Genomic DNA, 23,664 nt, shown 5'->3' with positions numbered 1-23,664 from the left:
GGGCTATGTGGGGGTTTCCTCCGAGCACAGAGTTCACCTCCTGGGCCCAGTGCCAATGCTCTTGGTCCCAACTCTTGGCCTCTGCGAGTCCCGTCCTATCAGCTCTGTTTATGAGCTGAGCTGGACCCTGTCCCCTGCCCTGGAACCCTGCGTTCTGGACCCTACAGCCCCAGGCCCTGCTCTGTTCCCTGGCTCCAGTGGGCTTCTTCCTGGCTGGCACTAACATGCCCCCACCTGCACTAACAGCCTGTGTCCAATCCTATTCTTAGCTCCTGGCACACCTGCTATCTGATCTTGTTACACCCCAGTGTCTCCCTTCTGAGCCAGCCACCAGCACCAAAAGCTCCCACCACCCATCACCCCTACTCACTCATTCAGGGCGATGGGGAGCAGTGAAGGGCGTCATCCCAGAGGTAGAAACCCCGGGCTGGACTCAGCTGTCCAGTGAGACCCCAGCAGCTTCATCTGGGAAACGGGGTCTGTCCAGTGACCTCAGGATGAAGCCCGGGTTAAATGGGGGGCAGAGAGGCTGGCACACACACACTGCGGGACAAAACATCTTGTCTCAGTCCGCCCCCACTACCTCTCAGGTGGCCTGAGGCCACCACCTGGTGAATCAGAAAGGACTCGGTGGGGTAGAAGGTGATCTCAGCACATACCCATTAGCTCCACGGGGCCCAGCCTGGGGACAGGGGAGGAAGGTCAGATGTGAAGGGCTGGGTGGGGATGGGGCATGCCCCTTTGTGACTCAGCAGCACTCTCTCCCTAAGGGATTTGATCACAGGGTCCAGCTTGGTGCTCCAGATCCTCTACGGGTAGCACGAGCCACCACCCTGACCAGTCACGGACTCTGAGCCTGGTTCCTCATTTCATCAAAGGGAGAGAGGGAGCGGCCTCATAAAGACCCCACTCCCAGTCAGCTCCCTCACTCTCCTGCTGAGTAGGGAGGGTTGCCACCAGCTGTCCCATCCTGAGCTGTCCTCAGACTAGGGCAGGCACTACCTGACAGGATGAAGGACCCAAGGCTCATGGCAGCCCTTGGAGCCCAGGTGACCTGGAAGCCAAGAATGTGGCTCCACCTGATAACCATCCAGCATCACGTGCCACTAGGACCACCAGGCCAGGAGGCCCAGGGGTACAAATTCCAGGTCCCCCCCAACCCCCAGCAGCCACCTAAAGAACAAGAACAGCCTGGAGAAGTTTTAATGTTTATTCAACCTTTCTGCTGCCCTTTGAGGCCAGCTGGGCCAGCTCCTTGGGAGGGCCTGTGGTATGTCCCTGTGAATGCCCTTCTGCAGGGAATACAGCGCCTCAGGAATTAGGGACAAGGTGCTGATGGAGTGCTAGTGTTAAGTACCATAAACCCCGAGACTCCAGGAGACTGGGGAGCAGCGGGGGCAGCGGGCCTCCACTGGCCCTGTTCTTGGTGTGCACAGTTGGCCTCTGTCCCCAGAGCCAACACCACCCTCCCCAGACTGGTGGAGGGTGACTCTTGGGAACTCAGCTGGGGCGAGCTGGCTGAGGGCAGAGGCAGGCAGCTTGCATGCTGCTGGGACAGGGCAGAGCGGTCAATGTCTGGAAATGGGAAGGGGTGGAGGCCAGAAAGCCCCTGTGGCCGCACCCAGGACCCAGGTCCTCATGGGTGTGGGCTGACTGACCCTCCCAGAGCCCAGCAGCACCCTAAGGCTTAGCCTTCACCCCCGTGGGAAGGCACAGGATGGCAGGACAGAAGGCCCAGCCCATGGACCCAGCCGAGAAGGCCGGGAACAGAGAACGACGGGGCCAAGCAAGGCTGAGGGGGTTCTGGGATGGAGACCCCAGGCCTGCCCGAGTCCTCATACATCCCTGTGCCCCAGCTGCTCCCCTGTGCTCACGCCACCAGCCTGGAATGTGCCGGGGCTCCAGGAAACCAGGGGGCAAGAAAAAACCCAGAGCAGTTAGGGGCATGGCCACGAGGTCACATGGGATTCCATGCCTGGGGGCGTTGGCCAGGTCCCCAGGAGGGCAGGGCTGATGGGTTCTGCGCGTGGGGGACCCTGCAGTCCTGCCGGCAGCAGAGATGGTGGATTGGGCTGGGTGGGGACCCCGCCTGGGCTGCCGTTCCGGCCCTCACCCCACAGGCTGGGCCATCTTGGCGTGCAGGCTCTGGTGGGCGATGAGGTGGGCGCGCTGCTTGAAGCTCTTGTCGCACTCGCCGCAGCCGAAGGGCCGCTCACCCGTGTGCACACGCCGGTGGTCCAGCAGGTAGGAGCGCAGTGAGAAGCTCTTGCCGCAGTCACTGCAGCCGAAAGGCTTCTCGCCCGTGTGGATGCGCTGGTGGTCGGCCAGGTAGGCACTGCGGCTGAAGCTCTTGCCGCACTCGGAGCAGGAAAAGGGCTTCTGGCCCGTGTGCACACCCTGGTGGCGCACCAGGTCTGAGGAGCTGCGGAAGCTCTTGTCGCACTCCTGGCACTTGTGTGGCTTCTCGCCCGTGTGCGTGCGCTGGTGACGCGCCAGGTCGGAGCCCCAGCGGAAGCGCTTGCCGCACTGGCCACAGCTGTGCGGCTTCTCGGCCACCAGGTCCCGGAACTGCCGCCGGCGCATGGGCGGCCGCCCCCGCCGCGACCCCGCCACCCGCCCCCGGGTCGCCCCCGGCTGGGACTCGGCCTCCTCCAGCCTCCAGGACACGGTCACGTCGCCAGCAGCCTGGCCCGGGAGTGCCGTCACCACCTCCTCCAGCTGGGATCTCTCGCTGTGGCTCGTGAGTCCCAAACCTGCAAGCGGGGAGGAGGCGGCCTCTTCAGTGCCATGCAGTTCCAGGGACAGAGCTGAGGGGAGGCAGAAATGAGGCTCCCGGCCAGTGCCTGGGGCTCAGGTTCAGACAGCCTTGGGCTCCAGCAAACTCCAGCCTCAGCTTCCTCCTCCATGGAATGGGGACACAAGAAAACGACGACACAGAAACCGTTCAGAGTAAGCGGCAAGGGGCTTGCTGGGCATCTCCAGCAGAGGCACTCACTAACTACAGGCCTAACCAATCTACGCCCCCTTCCCACACTGCGATCCAATGTCCCACCCCAAGCCCTGGCTATTCAAACTCCAAAATTGCATAGATTGAGGTCATCTGTAAATGATCCCAACCCTCACCATTTGTTATCAGCAACAGAGGAACCACAGAGCTCAGCTAACATGGTTCCTCTCGCTACACGAGCTCTTGTCCTCTCAGCTCAAGAACAAACAGAAGTGGATCAGGAGGGATCTTAGTTGGTCCCACTGGGTTGCGTGGATTAAATGAGATGATCCCCAAACATTGCTTAGGAAGGGCCTGACCTGGAGAGAAACCCAGCAGCGCAGCCTCTAGTGAGCAGGTGTCTGTCCGCGCCTCTTCACCGGGCAGGCTGAGGGGGCCTCACAACCACGTTTGCACGAAGTCCCAGCTCCGTCCCTTCAGTGTCCTTCAACCTCTCTGAGTCTCAGGTCCCTCGTCTATAGACGTGCACACGCTTTCATGCAGTGGGTTGTGAGGATCCCATGAGAAAATGCCTGTACCCGTGCTCAGCACAGTCCTGGCATGTTGCCCATGCCATCACAGGCAGAGAAAAGTGAACACCAGCACAAACGAAACCTCCAGGGGCTCTTAAAGAGACACAGGGAAAGCCCTCTTTGGAACCAGCTAACCAAGGACTTAGGAGGAAGAATGAGGATTCCAGCAGGGTGTGCAGGGGTGGGGCCTGCCTGGGCCCACCCATTGCTGCTGGGAGTCCAAGGAGGCGAGAGTCTCCAGCTCAAAAGAGCCAAGGACCCCTAGGCCCCTCGCTGTGCCCACTGCTTACCCAGGGCAACGTTCTGGGAGTTCTCCCTTTTTATGTCCCAGAAGAGATCCCTCTGAGCAGGGTCCAGGGACCCCCATTCTTCCCGGGAGAAATAGAAGGGAATGTCTCCAAATGTCACAGGTCCCTGGAATGAGGTGAGAAAACCCAGCTCAGGGCTGCCCTGCTCAGGACTCCCCAGGCAGTCATGGGCAAAGACAGGAAGGGGGATGGGAAACAGGACAGGTCCAGGCCAGAAAAGGATAGATGGAAGAGACCTTGGTGAGAAGGCAAGACCCATTACAGGGACTCATCAGCATCAGAGGGGACAAAGGGACTGGTAACTCACCCCAGAGGCAAAGCAGGTATCTGTCGTCTCTCTGGTGCTCCCCTCTTTAAGAAGAGCTGGAAGCTGGGCTGCAGGGAAAGAATGGAGCCTCAAAGAGGCCAGCCCAGGCTGGGAGTGAGATCTCACACACTCTCCTTCACACACACATGTACACCTTGCCTTCTCAGAACAGAAATACCCTACTTGCTCCCTTTAGGGCAACGCCCAGGAAAGACCCAGGCCCCTGTCCAGCCACTCTGCCACCTTCAAGTTTACTCACCACCATGGCTGTGCTGCTCCCAGGGTAAAGGTGGCTGGCTTCGTGTCCCTGCCTTCCGGGGAGGCCCCTGGGTCTGAGATCCCTGGACTGCAGCCTCAGGTTCCGCCCCCTCTGAGGGCACATCCTGTGCAGGAACCACAACATGCTCATCAGCACCAAAACCAGACAGGGGAGACAGAGTTTAATCCCTGGGAAGGAGACACAGGACACATCCCTCAGGAGGCTGGGTGTGGGGAAGAAGGTCAACACGGGGCCCCAGGAAAGAGCAGATAAGAATGTGACACCAGGCAGTGCTATGTGCCCAGGGACGTTCCCCGACCAAGCGTGAGGCAAGAACCAGCCCCCAAAGGCCAGAATCAAAGAGCCACTTAGCAAGGGGCAGTGGGGGGAGACCTTTCTGTCAACGGCAGAACCCCACACCCCCGCCACACATTAGCATCTCCCCAGACGCTTCCAGCATCAAGGACCCAACACCCCACAAGACAGCAGGGTTCACAGGGACAGCTCTACCTTCTCACACCCCCTTTGGTGCTCTCACTATGCACATCACTGTATCCCCAGGGCCTGGCCTAGAGCAGAACACAAATAAACGTTTGCAGAACCTGTGGAGCTAAAACCTGCCTTCCTGGAGTATGCCCACTTTGGTCCTGCTGCTGCCCTCCAAAGCCACCAAAAAGAAACCAGATTCACTTGGACAGTGTCTTTCAGAAAGGCCACACATTATGACAAGCTCCTGTAGACGCTCCCTCTGGCTCTCCATGTCCTCCCCCACCCCCACCCCCACCCCCCCGGAGGACTCATCTCTATAGAGATGGCCACCTCTCCTCAGTCCAGGTGCCATCCAGGTGCCCCTGGATGCGGGAGGGGCCCCTCACCTGTGGCCAAGCTTTCACTGGCTGCTTTTGCAGGTCCTCCACCAAGGCAACAGCTTCCTCGCCACTCCCCGGGCATCGTTCGCATACCCAGCCCTGGACGCCCATGGGCAGCACACTCAGGAACTGCTCCAGCACCAGCAGCTCCAGGATCTGCTCCTTGGTGTGCAGCTCGGGCCGCAGCCAGCGGCAGCAGAGCTCCCAGAGCTGGCTGAAGGCCTCGTGGGGCCCGCCCGCATCCCCGTAGCAGAACTGCCGAAAGCGCTGGCGGCAAGCCTCTGAATCCCTGCTGTCCTCTTGCTGGGCAGCATCCTGCTCCCAGGAGGAATCTTCTACCTTCACGATCAGAAGCCCTTCTCCCTCCCCAGGGGCCTGGTCCTGAGGCTCTGGGGGGGCTGCCATTCCCCTGGCCTAAGGCTCAGGGCTGGTCAGCCTCAACCTGGGCCTTCAATCTCCCAGAGGGATCCCCAGTGGCAGCTGGGTTGGCATCTGGACAGGCACTCCTGGGGAAAGAGCAGAATAGCAGGAGGGGGGCGGTACATGAGCAATCACCAGCCTTGAGGGACATCCAGGGACTCCAGCTCCCCTTCTTCCTGGCCTTGAGGCTATTTTAGGCTCTCCTATAAAGCCTTGCTCACATGACTCTCTCCTACCAATACAGATCCACGGCTCCTTATCCTCAGCTCCAAAATCCAAAACTCCCAGGTTTTCACCGCCTGGTCTACTGACATGAGATAAGCATATTTATAACCTCCATTTATCTCACTTAATGTAAACGTTCATATGTTCTATGGGAGAAATATTAATGTATTTGTTCAGTTTGTAAAAATCTATCAAGTTGTACTTCTGATGTATATTTCTGTATATTATTCTTCAATTTAAAAAAATCCTTTTTAACTGGGAATTCCTGGCGGTCCAGAGGTTAGGACTCCCTGCTTTCACTGCTAGGGGCCCCACGTTCGATCCCTGGGTGGGGAACTAAGATCTCGCAAGCCGTGCAGTGTGGCCAAAAAAAAGGTTTTTTTTAAACTAATGTTTTGATTACTGAGTGTTGTATCAGATTGCGCTGGCAGTGTTACTTAATATACAATATATGTACTGTATTTTTCTCAAATTTTGGCCCCTAGTGTGTCAGCAGAGGGCCCACAGACACCATCCTGAGCCATTTATCCAGATACACATGAACGTGAGACACAGTTACTTAGTGCTTCTCTTCACAACAGTCCTAAAAGGTGTGTATTTTGGAGGGTTTTTTTTTTTTTTTTTTTGAGGTACGCGGGCCTCTAACCATTGTGGCCTCTCCCGTTGCGGAGCACAGGCTCCAGACGCGCAGGCCCAGCGGCCATGGCTCACGGGCCCAACCACTCCGCGGCATGTGGGATCTTCCCGGACCGGGTCACGAACCCGTGTCCCCTGCATCGGCAGGCGGACTCTCAACCACTGCGCCACCAGGGAAGCCCTGGAGTATTTTTAATTGCTTTTTGTTTCAACAAAAAAGTGATACAAACCACTGTAACAAAAGAGGGGTTTAAACAATACAGAAATACATAAAGGAGAAACTCTCCCTTCCACACTGCAGCTGCACCCCCATTAACAGTCTGACATATGACCTCCCAAATCTTTCCCTGTTCATTTACTGGAAATATATCCATAGAAACCGGAAGAAAAGTGCTTTGTGCGTGTTTTTACATAAATCAGGTCTTACCGCAATACTATTTTGTCATTTGCTTTTCTACCCAACAATGCTGCTTCAGCAGCTCTAGGAGATTCCGCGGTATGGATGTACTCGTTTCTTAATGAATACCCACCCGAGTGAGGCACTCAGGTTGTTTCCAATTCTTTTCTACTACACACTAAGCACTTTATTTACTTTATTCTGAAAGGTACGCTCTCCATGCTCATCCTCCAGTGACCGAGGAGAAGGCTCCGCTCGGACAGAGCCAGGGACTCACCAGGGTCGCTCAGTAAGACTCGGCAGTCGGGAACGCGGACCCGGCCAGAGCCCCGCGCTAGGTCCCCAGCCTTGCCTGAGCGGAGCGGAGATGAGAGGCGGAGGGGCGGGCAGCGAGTGCGGCGCCCCAGGCTTCTTCCCTGCAACTCCCTGAAGTGCGCGCCCCCTTCGGCCTCTGCCTGCGGGAGCCGGTCCCGCCCGCCCGGAGCCCTGCGCTCGACCTCGGTGCCAGGTGAGCCGCGTCGCCCGTCCCGCCCCCCGGGACTCACACCGCCCACAGCCGCCCAGGCGTTCCCAGTTTCCGCCTCCAGGTTTCGGCGCCGGAAATTCGCGCGGGGCTCGCCGGGAAACGACATGGCGCATGCGCCGAGACAAGCATGCCCAACTACTCTCCCCAGGAGGCCGTTCGCCTACTATACCGGCCTTCTCCCTGACGGATGACCAATGAACGGTGAGAATTTCCAAGGATGGCCAATCAGAAGGCAGTGACGTCATGCGCGTCAACACCCGTGCCCCCATGCTGAGGTCTACCCTTAGATTCGCGCTTTCTCCTTCTCGCCTTGTCTTTCCGTTTTCTGTGTTCCTCTGGCCCGTGAAGGGTGAAAAGGAAAAGCCAAGGCTGGCCTGCTGGGCAGAGACGTCGCTGGGACCAGCTACGAGTGGATCGCCTGCTCCGCGGCAAGGGATGCTCGGGCGTGGACTCTTCCTTCCGTCCCCTGCTCTTTCCGCTACACAGTGGGTCGAGAGCTGAGGGGGCCGTGGTCCAGGAACTGGAACTCAGCCTTGGGAGACTCGTTTATAGCTTTTGGGGTCCCGCACCCACCCAAATAGTCTTTAGCCGCTTCTAGCAGGGCGCGGAGCTTGCTGGGAAATGCAGTCCAATGAGGGGCGGGGAACCTCCTGCGCCGATCCTCTGTTCCCGAGGGTCGGCTAGGGTCTCTCAGCAGGACGCGGCCGTTGGGGACGCTGACCCCGACCAGCAGATTTGACTGAAGGACAGCGGATCTCTCCGGGCTGGGAGAATCTAAAGCGGGCGGGCCGCGTCGGGGAAGCTCTATGCATTTGGACCTGCTCCCACCCTCTTCTTACTCCCCTCATATCTGGAGATATGAGGCTCCAGATCTTTTTCTGAAATAGAAAATCCTTTCTTGTGGTTGTTGTTGTTTGATTATACAAGTATTGCATCCTTAGTGTAGGAAAGAAAGTAAAGTACGGAAAATTTAAAAGGCATCCATATCCAAAAAGCTAGCTTCCTCACTCAGCTCACATGGCACTCCCTCAAAGTGTTTTTTCCCTAACCCTATGTAAACAGCACCCGGCCCCCGCTGCCATGCCTCTGCCCTGCCTTATTTTTCTTCCTAACTTTTATCACTACCTGACATATTTGTATATTTGCCGCCCAGTACTCGACTATAATTTTCATATGAGACTGTTTTCACTGCCCTACTTCCAGAACTTAAATACTGTGCCTGGCACAATATTTGTTGAAAAACTGATGGTTAAAATAACTGAAAGTTAAAAATATCCCTAATAAGGCCATTCAGAAATAAGCACTATTAATATTTTAGTCTTAAGTTCTACATCTATGATTATTTTTAAGGTAAATCTGGAATCATTCTATTTAATGAATTTTTGTTGGCTCAGAAGTCTATCAAAGAGGACTTCTCTGGTGGCGCAGTGGTTAAGAATCCGCCTACCAATGCAGGGGACACGGGTTCGAGCCCTGGTCCGGGAAGATCCCACATGCTGAAGAGGAACTAAGGCGGTGCCCCACAACTACTGAGCCCACGAGCCACAACTACTGAAGCCCGCGCACCTAGAGCCCATGCTCTGCAACAAGAGAAGCCACCTCAGTGAGAAGCCCACGGCACCGCAACGAAGAGCAGCCTGCGCCCAGCAACGAAGATCCAATGCAGCCAAAAATAAATAAATAAAAATTCATCTCAGATAACCGTAATGCCTTGTGGAGACACAAAATATTTTTTTTTTAAGTCTATCAAAATCCATCTGTTGTGCAAGCTGCATAGTATTCCAAAGCATGGAAGTTCCATATTCCATTTAAAGTCCCTTATTCTTGGATATTTAGATTGTTTCCATTTTTCCATTTGCAGATGTTTACTACGTACACCTTCCTGCATTTGCTTGAACTACTGGCTGGAACGGATGAGCCCAGGCTGTTCTAAGAAGACCGCTGAAGTGGATGCTACTGGACTCCCTCTCCTTCCCTTATTGGCCCCAGTGGAAAACTACACAAGGAAGAAGGAACTTGAAAGTCCCTTCTTCCAGTGTGCCCTTACATTGTTCTTCACCCTGTACTGACAAAGATTAACATCAAGTTGGCTTGCAAAGGAGAAACGTCCATGGGATCCGGCTCCATTACCACAAAGCAGGATAAAAAGGGTGTATTGGGGGTTTGAGAGACAATAAATAAATAACTAGCACACCTACCATATATTCTATTGGGCATTGCTGATGGATGATAAATAATTTGTATATAATTATATTGAAATTGACCACCTTATTGTACTTTCCTTTCCTTCTGATAGTTTTAGTTTATTTTTCTATAATGTAAAAAGGGAAAATTTTTTTTCCAGAAAATTTATATTAATTACCAGAATTTATGCTCATTATTTTCTTAGTCTTATAGCATTGTCTAGAACTCCCTAAATATCTTGGGACTTCCCTGGTGGCACAGTGGATAGGACTCTGTGCTCCCAATGCAGGGGCCCCGGGATCAATCCCTGGTCAGGGAACTAGATCCCACATGCATGCTGCAACTGGGAGTTTGCATGCCACAACTAAGGAGCCAGTGAGCCACAACTAAGACCCGGTGCAACCAAGTAAATAAATAAATAAATAAACAAACAAAACAAAACACAACACAACGCTGGACCTGAGCCCCAGCTTCCAGCTCTCTGGTTGAATGACTTTGGACAAGTTATTGGACTTCTTGGCCTGTTTCCTGCTCTATAAAACTGAGATGAAACCCACTTTCAGACTTGTAGAGCACTGAGGAAACTATATATGGTACTTGGCCCCACGCCTGACAGGGCAGCTGCCACTGGCAGCTATTATTACTATTCTCAGTCTGCTGTCCTGTTCAAGACATTTCATCCCTTATTGGCTGGGAGCTAACCGCGGCTGTGACTGCCCTGCTGGCCCTGTGATCTGCAGAGACAGGTGGGGTCCCAACAGCCTCCCTGATGCAGACTGGTGTCAGACTGAATGTAATTGTGAGAGCTGAGCTGCAAACCTAGGACAATAAGCAAGCTGAGCCCACCCCTCCCTGGGCGGGGGGGGGGGGGACATAGAGAATGGGAAGCTTCAGAGCTAAAAAACCAGAAGGCCAGGAGTAAAACAGCCAGGCAGGGGCGGATAGGGCAAATTATAAAGGACATGTGCAAAGAGACCAAGTAGGTGAGAAGTAGGAGAGGGAGCTGGCAGCAGCCTCAGAAAGGACCAGGAGGGGCAGAGTCCCTGGTAAGTGAGAAATCCTCACTGGATTACAGCTGGGTCCCCAGGGATGCAGGTGAAAATGTCCAGTCACAAAATGCAGGCTCCAGTGCCTGAGACAGGAGACAGGGAAGGCAGGAGACACTGAGCATGAATTCCCATGCTGGCTCGGCCCTCCTCCCGGGTCCCAAAGAGAAGAGCCCAGGGAGGGTCCAGAGCTCAGTGGGCAATGCCTGGGACAAGTGACCACAGCAGCAGACCACCCCACCGGGTCCACAATTTCAGAAGTGGTCAGCTGACTTCAGGTTTGTAAACCTGTGCTCAGAAGCCTTTGCTATAGACTCTGGAATGGGTCCAAGCTAGGTGAAGTCTGGGGAGGAAGGTGCCCAAGCCCCCAGAGGGATGACATAGGGATGGCGGAGTGAGGAGACACTGGGTTGACCCCAGAGCCCCCACTTCCCCCCGCCAAGTCCGGGGTCAGCCTCCAGGGCCCCACGAGACAGAGCTATAGGCTGTCGCTCGAATTCCAAGGCCTTTAATTTGCAGTGAGCATGGCTGCTCCTCACCCGAGCTCCTCCGGTGTTGCCGCGCCCCACCCCCATACCAGCACCTCCCCAACTCCCTTCCTGGGCCTCCCAGGTCACACCCCTGCAGCAGCCGCCCCCGCTCCAATCCCCCTCCTTCCCTGTCTCCAGGTCGGCCCCTGTCTCTCAGCCTCCTAGGTGGGTGCCGGAGGGGGCACCGCCAGAGCCCCGGCTGCCCCCAGCATCAGCATGGCCAGGGCCTTGGGCCCCGCCGTGTGGATCTTCTCATGCCGGTGCAGGTTGGAGCGCCGGCTGAAGCTTTTGCCGCATAGGGGGCAGGAGTAGGGCCGGACACCGCGGTGGGTGCGCTGGTGGGCGGTGAGGTGCGAGCTGTGGCTGAAGCTCTTGCCGCAGTCGAGGCAGTGGTAGGGCTTCTCGCCGGTGTGCGTGCGGTTGTGGGCAATGAGGTTGGAGCGCTGGCTGAAGCACTTGCCGCACTCGGGGCACGGGTAGGGCTTGACCCCGGTGTGGGTGCGCTGGTGGGTGACCAGGGCTGAGCTCTGCGTGAAGCACTTGCCGCAGATGGGGCATTTGTGCGGCTTGGCGCCCGTGTGGGTGCCCTGGTGGGTGACCAAGTCTGAGCGGCGGGTAAAGCGCTTGGCGCAGCGGTCGCACACGTAGGGCTTCTCACCCGTGTGGATGCGCTGGTGCTGGATCAGCGTCGAGTGGTGGCTAAAGCTCTTCCAGCAGGACGGGCAGGTGTAGGGCTTCTCTCCGGTGTGGATGATCTGGTGCTGGATGAGGTGCGAGCTGCGGCCGAAGCGCTTGCCGCAGTCCGTGCAGGCATAGGGCTTCTCGCCCGTGTGCGTGCGCCGGTGCGTCACCAAGTGCGAGTGCCAGCTGAAGGCCTTGCCGCACTGCTCGCACTTGTAGTTCTTCTTGCCGGTGTCGCCGTTAGGGGCCAGGCCCTCCTCGCTGCTCTCAGAGGCGGTCGTCTCCCCATCTCTGGGTTGCTCTGGGAAGCGGCCCTCCTGGGCTTTCGGGATGCCGATGTCAGGCGGGGTTGGTTCCGACTGTGCCTCCTCCACAGGACCCGGCTGCACATCGTCCTTGGCTGACCCTGAGCTCTGGCCGCCGGCTGTTCGCTGCCCACACCGTGGGGCATCCCCCTGGGCTCTCCCCACCCTGCTTTTGAAGGACTTCATATCCCCAAGGGCTCCCAGGGACGGGGCTAGCTCCTCCTTGCCCACCTCCACGGCTCCTGGATAGAGGGATTCCAGCAAGGCAGAGGCTTTCATGAGGGCCCCGGGGGAATTGTGGAGCTAGAAATTAGGGCAAGGACCTGCTGGGAACCCTGGAAGCAAGAACCACCCTCCACACAGGAGGGAGGGCTGGCAGCCCTGCCCCAGGAGGGGCTGTGTCTGCACCCCACAGGAAACAGCCCGCACTGACATGGGGCACCTGGGAGTGACAGCCATGACCCTACTGCCCCGCCCACCTGTCACCTCTGCACGCACCTCTCTTCTCCTCCTCCTCATCTCCCATCTGCTGGCAGGATCCCGAGGCCTCGCCCTTGCCCTGCACTTGAGAGGCCCAGAAAGGCCTGCTGAAGGGAAACCCTGCTTGGGAAGAGATGCTGTGCTCAGTCAGGGCCTTTCAGGCTGCACAGCAAGGAGAAACCACCCCCCTACCTCCCCAGAGACGTGATGGAGCACAAGAAGAGGGGATGCAGCTCTGCAAACACGGGGCAAAACAAAGTGAGCTCAACAGTCACTAGGGGCAGATGGCCATGCCCCCTCAGGATGTACACTCTGGGGCAACCTCCAGGCACACTCTTCTCAGGGCTGGGCCAGGTCAGCTGCTGGCCACCTCTGTGTCACACTGTCCCCAGCAGTGAGTCCAGCAATGTCAGAAACCAGATGCAGTCTTCCTATCCTGCACCTGCACCTTCCCAGGATCAAGGGCAAAAAGGGCTCCTGGGGGAGGGGCAGTGGGCAAAGAGAGGCCAAGTGGGAGGGCCTGCAATAAGAGGGCCAGGGACACTGACCACCCAGAAGTCAAGGACCAAAGGCCCACTTGCCAAGTACCCCAGGGTGAGGGCCTGGGAATTCTAGTCAAGTCAGGAAGAGAGCAGAGGGGCCCTGGCCTCCATGCCCTGATCCAAGCCCCATGGGAGGGAAGGAATGTTTGGACCAACTGGGTGGTTTAGGGCATTTGTGAGGCCTGCCATGGGGCTGTGGAGTGGATGCTGGTTCCCTCTGATCTCCCAGGACTTGCCTGGACCTGCTGGCCTGGGCCCCGGAGAGTGTTAACAATGAGTGGTGAGCAAACCAGAGATAATTAAAGGTGAGTGCACAGCAGCTGCTGTGATCCTGGGGCCCATCAGGGACAGCAGGTGTCTTAGACTGCCATCAAAATCAGAGGGTGGAATTACCAGGACCCTGGATCCACCTGGACTAGCAGGTGTGCAACAGACGTGCACTGACAAACAGACTGAATGACCGAATGAATGACAATGAATGAATGAATGCTGATCTTTCCATAAGCCCTCATAAAAGTCTGCCATGAAAACTAGAGCCTGAAACTGAGGAATCAAAGCCCTGGGACTTTACTGCTTACCATGAGAAAAACCAAGGGAGCCAAGGCCCCTCGGAGAAGAGGACACGGCCCTGGGGTGGATGTGATAGCTCAGAGTCAAAGGCCTGGAGGGATTAGCTGGCACTGTTCCCCATCCCCTGGGCTAGCAGCCCAGCCCAGAGCCAGGCTTTCTGGTCAGATACCTCTGAAGCTGGGCTTGGAAGTGGGGGAACTACTGGAATAAGCTAGGGAAGAACTGGAGAGAAGCACAGTCTCTAGGTCAGCACCGTCCAGCAGAGCAGCTGCTAGCCACATGTGGCTATTTCAATTCAAATCTGAGCTGCTTAAAATGAGATAAAACAAAAAACTCGGTTGCCCTAGCTGCATTTCTAGGGGTCAATAGCCACATATGGCTCATGGCTACCATATCAGCACTGACCAGAACACATCCATCACTAGGAAGCTTCTATAGTACAGCGAGGTCTGGTTGAACCACAAGAGGGGGTTCAAGCCCTGGAAAGGGAGGAGGAGGTGATGGCAGATGGGCGCCACTGCTGACTTCCCAGGGCCTCAGGAAGCAGCACCTCAGCACAAGTGAGCCCTTACCCAAGGACAGCCCATTCCTCTTCTGCAGGACATCCCTGTAGAAGCTCTGTTGTGTGTGGTCCAGCCGCCCCCACTCCTCCCGGGAGAGGTACACAGCCACATCCTCAAAGGTCACTGGCATCTGAAACAACATGAAATGCCCACTCTCCAGGACACGCCAGGACGTGGTGGAGGGACACAGTGGTGCCAGGACAAGGGCAAGACCCCGACTCCCATCCTGCTGACTCAGGTGAGGCTGGCCCTCGGGTGTGATGGTAAAGCAGGACAGTTGCCCAAAGAAGGCTTTTGGGGGCAAGAACAAAGCGCTTGTGTACAGCAGAAGACAAGAGACAAAAACAAGGATCCTTCTTTTCAGCACCACTGCCAAAGCTCAGGATCTCCAGTCCCCACCCTCAGGTCCAGCACTCAGAGCCGGAGGACGATTTAGAGACGCTGTCCCTCCACGTCCTTCAGCTCCAGCTCTGGATGCGGACACTCACCTGGGACCAGGCAGTGAGGAGTGCCGCGGCCATCCGCCGGTCTCTGGTCCTCCCCTCATGAGACAGCACAGGGATCTGGGGGGAGGGGAGGGCTGAGAGAGGAGAGAGGTCCTCAGGGCGGCCACCTCGTCCCGCTTGGCCCTCCCACTCCCCACAGTGAGCTCATGCCAGGCCCACCAGGGACACCCACGGTGCCTCCAACTCCACCCCCGACCTGATCCAAGAAGAGGGTCAGTGGGCTCTGAGGGTGAGCGGAGGCGGCCTCCAAGGGGCAGGTGGGGCAGACATCAGGATCTCCCCACCCGGGCTGAGCATCCACCTGGGAAAGTGCCTCTCTCCACATCCCCATCCTCACCTCCGCCAGGCAGGAAATGCGTTTTCTCCTTAGAGCCCTGGCTTAGGGGCACCCAGCCCTGTACTCCTTGAGCTCTGGCCTCCTGTGATGCCCCCTCAGGGTGCGGCTCTTCCGGCTCCATCTTGATGTGGGGTGACTCCTGAGCAGCTCCCAACAGCACTGTCCCCTCCAACTCGGAAAGCATTTCTTGACAAGAATGCCCATGACCTGGAGTCTAGAAATAACAGCCCCATCAGCACTGGGACAGAGAATGGGAAACACAGCAGAACTCCACGCTCGGGGACCTGCAGAGGCAGACACCGAGGGTGACAGAACGCACACCCAGATGCAAGGCTGGCCCTGCTACCGTCTCTGTCCCTAAGACCTGCACATCCGTGGTTCACCCCTGTGAGGCAGGACAGTGAGGGAAGGAGGGGAGGCTCATCGAGGCCCTGCTGGGTGCCCACAGGGCAGATGCCTCTTCCCAATTCGAGCCTCACACCTCCCACAGGAGTGTGGATTGTTATTCTTTAACATAGGAGGAAACCAAGTGTAGTTAGCTGGGTTGAATAGTGTACCCTCAAAATCCATGTCTACTCGGAACCTCAGAATGTGACCTTATTTGGAAAAAAGGTCTTTGCAGATGTAGTTATGGATCTTGAGATGAAATAATCCTGGATTCAGGTTGGGCCCTGAATCCAATGACTGGTGTCCATATAAGAGGAGAGGACACAGGGGCTTCCCTGGCAGTCCAGTGGTTAGGACTCCCACTTTCACTGCTGAAGGCCCAGGTTCTATCCCTGGTCGGGGAACTAGGATCCCACAAGCCACGCAGCAGCCAAAAAAAGAGAGGAGAGGACACAGAAACAGAGGAGAAGCCATGTGAAGATGGAAGCAGAGGCTGGAGTGATGCTGTCACAAGCCAAGGGACACCTGGGCCACCAGAAGCTGAGAGGCGGGAAGGATCCTCCCCTAGAGCCTTCGGAGGGGGCCCTGCCTACCCCTTGATTTGGGGGTTCTGGCCTCCAAAGTGTGAGAGAATAAATGTTGGTTGTTTTAAGCCACCCAGTTTGTGGTCCTTTGTTACAGCAGACACAGGAAACTCACACACCCAGGCTCTGAGATCAGACAATGGCCCAAGGTCACAGAGCTTGGAGTGACTCGGCCAGGACTTGAACTCAAGTGTATCAGACTCACAAGTCACCCCCAGGGCCATAACTTCTTGAAAGTGACAGGAAGACATGTGGCCTTGGGCCATTTCAGTCCTAACTCAATTGGTCAGAGCTGTTGGCAATTTCTGATTTGGAAAAAATAAGTCCAAGTATACCTCTGACCATACTGAGGGCTTGCACCCACCTAGGTCTGATGGAAGGGAAACTCCTCTCAGGCTCACCCCCTTTAGCACTGTCCCCCACAATGGGACTGCCAGGGTCCTCCTTCCCCTCTTCATAGCAGCCTCTGCCCCAGCCCTCTGGGAGGTGAGGAGCAAGCTTTTGAGTCAGGCTACCGGGGCTGGAATCCCGAACCACTGCTTACCAGCCTTTCAGTCCTAAGCAGAGCAGAGCACTGGGAAAGTCACTTCCCTTGCACTGGGAGGCCCTGGTGAGGCCTCATCATCACCACCCATAGCACTGGGCACCGGCCAGCCTTCTGCTGGGAACTCAAGCCTATCCCTCCACCTCCCCACCCACCTCAGGATACAAGACCCTCAGGCCAGGAGTCAAAGTTCCTGGGAGTCACACAGGCCAGGCAGCCTCCGAGACTCAGCTGCTCTACCTCCACACAGATAACACGTGAGAAAGAGCTCTCCACTCCAGAAAGTTCTGGATAAACAAAGAGCAGTGCTGGTAATTATTATTATTACTCTACTGTGTGAGCTGACAGAATCCAACATCAGCAGAGAATGTTGTGGACATGTGAGGCCCACTGGGTGTTACAAAGGCATTATGGAAGGGAAACTGAACTGTGGTAAAAATTCTTTGTGCTTCTATGGTATGAAAACAGAACTGACATTTGATTTGTACTTGAACTTACAGCCACTGGAAACCCTAGCTGAGGATTTCCAGGTTTCTCTGACCTAGGTTCTAGTTGCTGTGGGTGGTGTTGCTTTATATGTTACAATAATGAGCACCTACAGGATGATGAGCTGCTCACGGAGGCCTCTCGTGCCTGTTATCTTCTCCGAGCCTCCCAACCACCTGGCAAGACAGGTGGGAATGGCAGGCACATGATCCGCATTTTATAGATGACACACCTGGTTCCCAGAGGCCAAGGGACCTGCCCAAGGTCGCACATCCCGCTGCAGCTGACTCATGTTCCCCCAGTCCCAAGCTTGGTGACCCTGGTCTCCCCACAAGTCGTAACTACACACACACAGGCAAGAGGTACAGGAAGGGCTATGTGCTCAGACCCAGAGAGAGAGGAGGTGCGGGCCCAGGCAGAGGGGAGTAGAGGGTAGACTGAGGCTTGTCCATATGCTCTGAGCACTGTTCAGAGAGCAAACCCCACCCACAGGACCCCTGTGCAGCCCCCTTACTATCTCGTGTAGCCTTTGGTCTGCTGACTACCGAATTCACCAGGCAAAGCAAAGCAGTCCCATAGAAGTCGATTCCCAGGTGGAAGGTATTTCCCTTCATACCATCTTCTCTTCAACATCCCCCCTCCGCATCTACCAGCCCTGCTACCACGGTGAGTCTAACTCCTCCATTGGTCCAAATGCCCTGCCTTGAAAATCCCCTTCCACTCCAGTTCCTTCCAGTGCATGCCTCCCTCACCAAGCACCCCATCCATACCTCTTGGGCTCTCTCCTTGTCCTGGGTAGCACGGATGCCTCCGCCATCTGCAGACATTTTCTGACTCAGAGCTACAAAGCTCAACTGAGTCGTTTCTTGGTCTTGTTAGCCAAGTCCCCTCCAGCTTCTGGCCAGGAGCAGAAGGAAATCAGCCAGTGTCTCCTGGACATCCCTGAAGCCCCCCAAATTCCCACGCCGGACCAGATCCATCCCTGGTCCCAATCAGAAATAAAGCCTCCGAGACGCCCTCCAACGGTCTCACTCTCTATGCTGTTTTTTGGTCCCTCTCTTTGACAGAATGCTATTTTGTATTATCCCGTTTATCATTGAAGCAAGAATCTCAGAGCAACTGGGTTAAGGAAAACCGGGGTGACTTGAAATCTGAATCTCCTGTCATCAGGAGCCGAAAGGTCTGCAGAGATCCTACGAAACAGGTGCTGAGTGGGGCCCCGCCCACCACAGACAGCTCCGCGGAGGAATACAGGCCCCGCCGTCTCCCGGACCCAGGACGGACACACACGGACGGACACACACACACACACACACACACACACACCCGGACCCAGGACGGACACACACACACGGACACACACACACACACACACACACACACACACCCGGACCCAGGACGGACAGACAGACAGACACACACACACACACACACACACACACACGCCCCGCCGTCTCCCGGACCCAGGACGGACACACACGCACGCACACACACACACACACACACACACACCCTGCGCTCGAACACACACACACACACACACCCTGAGCTCGAACACACACACACACACACACACACACACACGCGCGCGCGCTCGACCTGACTCGGTCCCGCCTGGGATCCAGAAACTGAGCTGCCCGCTCTCAGCAGCCCTCCCTGCGGCTGCAACCACCCGCCCGGGCCGGGTGTCCATCCTGCTCACGGTCCCGCACAGATGATGTCCTTCCTCTTTCCGAACCCGGGTCAGGCCTCCTCTCCCTCCCAGCCCCTAGCCTTCCACCTTTGACCCCGTCCCCTCCTGCCAGCTGGCCACCCGCGCGGGTCTCGGGATCCAGGCGCCCTCCCAGACCCCCTCTCACCGAGGTGGAGGCGGAGGGGTCACATCGGGCGGTGGAGCCCCTCCCCCGGGGAAGGGAGTCTCCGCAGCCTGCACCGGGCGCGGGGAGCCGGGTGGAGACTGGGATTAGGGACAACAGGAAGTCCCTCCCAGATCCCGTTCCCCGCGCAGCTGCAGCCCTACAGCGTTCCCTGCTTGGAGGGTTCCGGGTCTGGGGTCCCGAGGCCGGCTGCACCTGCTCTCGGCCGGGAGGTGACTCCCAGATCCGCGTTTCCGGCTCACGATCGCTTTACCTGGCACGTACTCGTGACACCAGCCAAGCAGGAGCGCCAAAGTGGGAAAATATATTTTGTGTAAGGATTTTGATATTTGACGTTTCAAATTGCAGCTGCCGTTACAGGACGAAGGACACTTTGCCGAGTGGAGAGACATGGTGGTCCTTTTCAGTACACAGAGCTTCTGAAAGTCTTATGGGTGTCTCCGTGGAGACGTCCCTGGATTTCATTTAAGGCTCCCAGACCAGTCAGCAGCTCCTCTGGGTTCCCGCCAAGACTGGCATGGAGTTCTCTCTCCCTAAGAGCAAACTTAGGAAACGAAGAGACCTGGGAACTCCCCAGTACCCACCCCTACACGCGTGTCTCACACTTTGTAAAGATGTGGCATCAATCTGATTTTTCCAGACGCTGCCCTCCCCCCGCCCCTGACCAGCTCCCTCTCAAGGCTAGGGATAGAGGTGACAAAGGGGTCTGACCCGGCCATGCATGGGGTCCCAAACCCTCAGACATCCCTGGTGGCTTCATAGTCCACCTCTCAGCTTCTGTCTTCCCTTCAGACCCTGAAAACTAAGGCTTCCAAAACGGGAGAACAGAGACTGTGCTTCACTCCCTGGGGCAAGGTACCCATCTCTCCTTAACAGGGCACAGGAGATGAGTGTCAGGAAAGGGGTGAGGGCCAGCCCTGTAGTCAGATTCCAGGAAGATTCCTGCTGCAAACGTTCCCAGGCTCCCTGCCTTCGGCCCATCAGAGTCCTCTGAAATGCATCCACTTCACCCAGGAAGACAGGCATCACTGGCCCTTGTACCACCCCATCAGTGTGCTGTGTGCACTCACAAGGGTTCAATTTTTTTTAAACTTAGTTCCCAACGCTTAAAAAATTAGGAGGGTTCCAGGACTTCCCTGGTGGTGCAGTGGTTAAGAATTCGCCTGCCAATGCAGGGGACACGGGTTCAGAGCCCTGGCCCGGGAAGATCCCATATGCCGTGGAGCAACTAAGCCCGTGCACCACAACTACTGAGCCTGCGCTTTAGAGCCCGTGAGCCACAACTACTGAGCCAGTGTACCACAACTACTGCAGGCCGCCCGCCTACAGCCTGTGCTCCACAACAGAGGAGCCACTGCAGTGAGAAGCCAGAGCACCACAATGAAGGGTAGCCCCCACTCACCACAACTAGGGAAAGCCTGCACACAGCAACAAAGACCCAACACAGCCATAAATAAATAAGTTTATAAAAAAAGAAAAATGAGTAGAGTTCCCATAAAATTGATTTTCTTGAGAAACCAGAACAACCCTGGACCCATATTCCTCCCAATCCGGGCCTAATCTCAGGGTGCTAGCTTTGGTTCTCCACTTGGCCCTTGCAGCATTTTGAGTTTGCAACTCTGCTTTTGGTGTTCAACTTGTTTTAGGAGTCCTAGAATTCTTATGGATTCTACTATCACTTTGATGAAAGAAAAATTACCCCCAGGGTTTGGCTCTGGGCAGTATTTCCAGGTGTTTTAATCCTCAAGGTAAAGAGAGATGAACAAAGTTTATCAAAAGTCAACACTGTTTTCAAAACAGAGAATTATAAAATGAGAAAAAGCCACAGGGGGCCCTGGAAAAGATGAAATGTGCAGTCTGGGAGCCAGACTGTGTCAAGCCAGTGTCCAGAGTAAAGGAACTCAACCTGAGGTGGACCATCTCACACATGGCAGTCCCAGGAGTGTACCAAGTCCAGAAAGAATGGGTGTGTCCTGATTCCTGGGCAAACGTTTCTCTACCAGACAAAAGGGGCTACAGTTTAGGGATACTGAGGAAGCCCAAAGGTTTGGATCCCACCATGGGATCACCTAAGTTAGACCAAAAGAAGTCTCAACATTTATTTAACTGTTCAGAAAATATCTATTGAGCATCCGCTATGTCATAGATATTAGCTCCTTCTTGGAAATGAGAGGAAACCCTTCTAAGGCTGGCTCTAGGCCTGAGCAGGTCTAGGAGGAAGGATTATTGATATTTGCTTTGTGGGAATTGCAGTCCCCGAAAGACTTCAGACCAGGGCAGGGTGAGTCAATAAGTAGAGATCAAAAACCTAAATGCCTTCAGCAACCAAGTAGTACCATAAACCACCAGTGCCTTGGGTTAAGACCGGAGTGGGAGGGACTTCAGGGGCCTCAAGAAACCATATTTTGTTTAAAGGGGTTGGTTGGGGGCTCAGTATTGCCCAAGCATGAGGCTTTTTCAAGAGAAGCCAAAACAGAATTCAATTACTATGTGAAATATCCTGACTTTTCAATGTTGATGACTAAAAACAAAAACAAAACAAAACAAAATTAAGAAATCCATACAATTCCAGCAGAAAACATCTGTTGTCCCGCCCACAGGCCACCAGGTTAGAGACGTACTTACCTTAGAAGCCTGTTTACAAGGCGTTTATTGGAGCTTCAGGCACGGGAAACACTCAACAAATGCCAACTCCACTATCCTGCGGCTTCAGTGAGCTTGAGTAAGAAAGAATACGCCACCTTTATTAAATAAATCGTGATCTACCCTCAGACTGGCCTGCGAGCTGATTCAGGTCTTAAAGAGGACCTTACAAAAAAGCAACCAGAATAATAAAAACTAGAAAAAAGAATCATCTGATGTAAGAAAAACAAAAACAAACGTGTGCTAATGAACACCGTTAAGCCAGGCTGGAGACAGGGAAATGCAGAGATTTAGCCTTAGGAAGAAGAGACGATAGGGGCAAATAAAGGAATGTAAGAGAAGCCAAGAAAAATAGGTATAATCGAGTAAACAGCAGAGCAAATGTTAACCATTGAAAAAGAAGAAAAGGAAGCCAGTACAAGTGTTAGGTAGGTAGAACCCCGGAAATAAAACAAAATTTGAAGAAAAATAACAGAACTCCCAGGGCCGCTGGAGACCAGGTCGTGAGAGTTCAGGTGCCCGGTGGCTCGCTCACCGCCGGAGGCGTGGAGGCAACCCTGCGGCCCCGTCTCCTGATTTGAAGCAGACGCAGCGGGGGGGGCGGGGAATGTTCGAAGCCACAGGAGGTCCAGGAGCCCCGCACGCACAAGTCGTCGCTGCCCGGCTTTGCAGCCCGCAGGGCAACTATGCGGAGAGCGCGTCTCCCAAGCAACAACTGCCCCGCCCCGCCCTCACGGGAGACGCCGGTGATTGGCTGTCGCCTCCACGGCCCCACCCCACCACATCACTGCCCTGCCGCCCTTACCTGCGCGCTGCCGTCCGCACCCCCGAGGGGCAGTCCCGCCGAGGGCGAAGGGTCATCCTGATGCTGTCGGACCCTGGCCGGTGTGCCCGCGTTTCCCATCCGGCTGCCCCATTCCAACTTCCGGTTTTCCCGGGTCTCTCGTGGAGCGCGCCTGTGGGCCAGGGGCACGGGGGCAACGGGGGCGGTGAGGACCGCGGGGCGGACACCCGGGAGCCCTCGAGTTTCCGGTGGGAGCGAGGGCCCTCAGCCTGAGAGCGCCGGCGCCGGGGTACCCGGGAGCACGAATTCTGGCCCAGCACCCCGTCCAGCCTCCCAGGTCAAGGGTTTCCACCCCTCACACGTTTTGAGTTTTGTTTTGTTTTGTTTCAAAAATGGGAGTATATACTGCTGACTTGCCCCATCTGTGTGCGTGACACATATTTTAGAGATGTTCAGTATAAAAAACATGTAGAGAAAAAAACAAAACATGTAGCATGTCAAAGATACACAGCCATACATTATGAAGTGGTGAAAGCAGATTTTATTCGGTAACTACAGACAGCAGGGCAAAGAGCTGCGCTCCATCCGATGTGCTGCAGAGGTGACTGGGTGTTTCAAAGGGAGAATGGGGGTTGGGGGGGGTAGTGAAAAGTCACAAAGAGCCAGTCAGTGAAGCTGCAATTAGGCCAGGTGTGTCTGCTACCTGGCAGGTATGGGAGGCAGGAGGAGTCTATCCTCCCACAGAGAAGGGAGACAGAGGCCCTGTCCCTCCTGATGAGTACATTTCAAGGGAATGGCTCTCAGGTCAGTGACAGATTATAAGAGTTATAATCTTCTTCTGGGTTATAAGAGACACATATTCACAATTATAAGACCCCCCCCTTTTTTTTTTTTGCGGTACGCGGGCCTCTCACCACTGTGGCCTCTCCTGTTGCAGAGCACAGGCTCCGGACACGCAGGTCCAGCGGCCATGGCCCACGGGCCCAGCCGCTTCGCAGCACGTGGGATCCTCCCAGACCAGGGCACGAACCCACGGCTCCTGCATTGGCAAGCGGATTCCCAACCACTGCACCACCAGGGAAGCCCTATAAGCCCTTTTTAGTAAGTGCTCTAAGAAAGGGAGGCTAGGGGCCCATCATCAGGCATGAG

At 55.5% G+C, this 23,664-nt stretch overlaps 1 protein-coding gene across 15 annotated transcripts; it reads right to left on the bottom strand.

Annotated features, from left to right (window-relative positions):
* Window positions 1–1,196: 1,196 nt before the first annotated feature.
* LOC131741728 (transcriptional repressor RHIT) lies at window positions 1,197–22,881 on the bottom strand. 15 transcript variants are annotated; one of them, XM_067013986.1, is made up of 9 exons: window positions 22,537–22,602; window positions 21,714–21,805; window positions 19,342–19,632; window positions 17,982–18,108; window positions 15,211–15,424; window positions 14,856–14,947; window positions 14,377–14,497; window positions 12,711–12,815; window positions 11,189–12,454 (listed from the first exon to the last, which is right to left on the bottom strand). In XM_067013986.1, exons 4-9 carry the CDS (start codon window positions 18,036–18,038, stop codon window positions 11,388–11,390), a joined length of 1,656 nt encoding a protein of 551 aa, XP_066870087.1. In that variant the 5' UTR covers window positions 18,039–18,108; window positions 19,342–19,632; window positions 21,714–21,805; window positions 22,537–22,602; the 3' UTR covers window positions 11,189–11,387. The 15 variants fall into 15 exon arrangements, with proteins under 15 accessions (XP_058894851.2, XP_066870097.1, XP_058894859.1 ...); XM_067013994.1 differs by having other exon boundaries at window positions 12,711–12,812; window positions 22,537–22,600; XM_067013993.1 differs by lacking the exon at window positions 22,537–22,602 and adding an exon at window positions 22,267–22,441 and having other exon boundaries at window positions 12,711–12,812.
* Between the last annotated feature and the right edge of the window lie 783 nt (window positions 22,882–23,664).

The sequence above is a fragment of the Kogia breviceps genome, chromosome 14, assembly GCF_026419965.1.
Source record: "Kogia breviceps isolate mKogBre1 chromosome 14, mKogBre1 haplotype 1, whole genome shotgun sequence".
In the NCBI taxonomy this organism is placed as follows: Eukaryota; Metazoa; Chordata; class Mammalia; order Artiodactyla; family Physeteridae; genus Kogia; species Kogia breviceps.
This window is presented reverse-complemented; position numbering and strand designations above follow the sequence as displayed.

What these genes read in the sequence shown, in the direction of transcription:
- LOC131741728 (XM_059038868.2), bottom strand. Translation starts at nt 18,038, where the DNA reads ATGTCTGCAGATGGCGGAGGCATCCGTGCTACCCAGGACAAGGAGAGA. An exon ending in ACAAGGAGAGAGCCCAAGAG is followed by an intron (nt 15,425 to 17,981) that starts GTATGGATGGGG and finishes TGTTATTTCTAG; the next exon opens with ACTCCAGGTCATGGGCATTC. An exon ending in TCCACACGGCGGGGCCCAAG is followed by an intron (nt 2,545 to 11,453) that starts GCCCTGGCCATG and finishes GTGGCCGAGAAG; the next exon opens with CCGCACAGCTGTGGCCAGTG.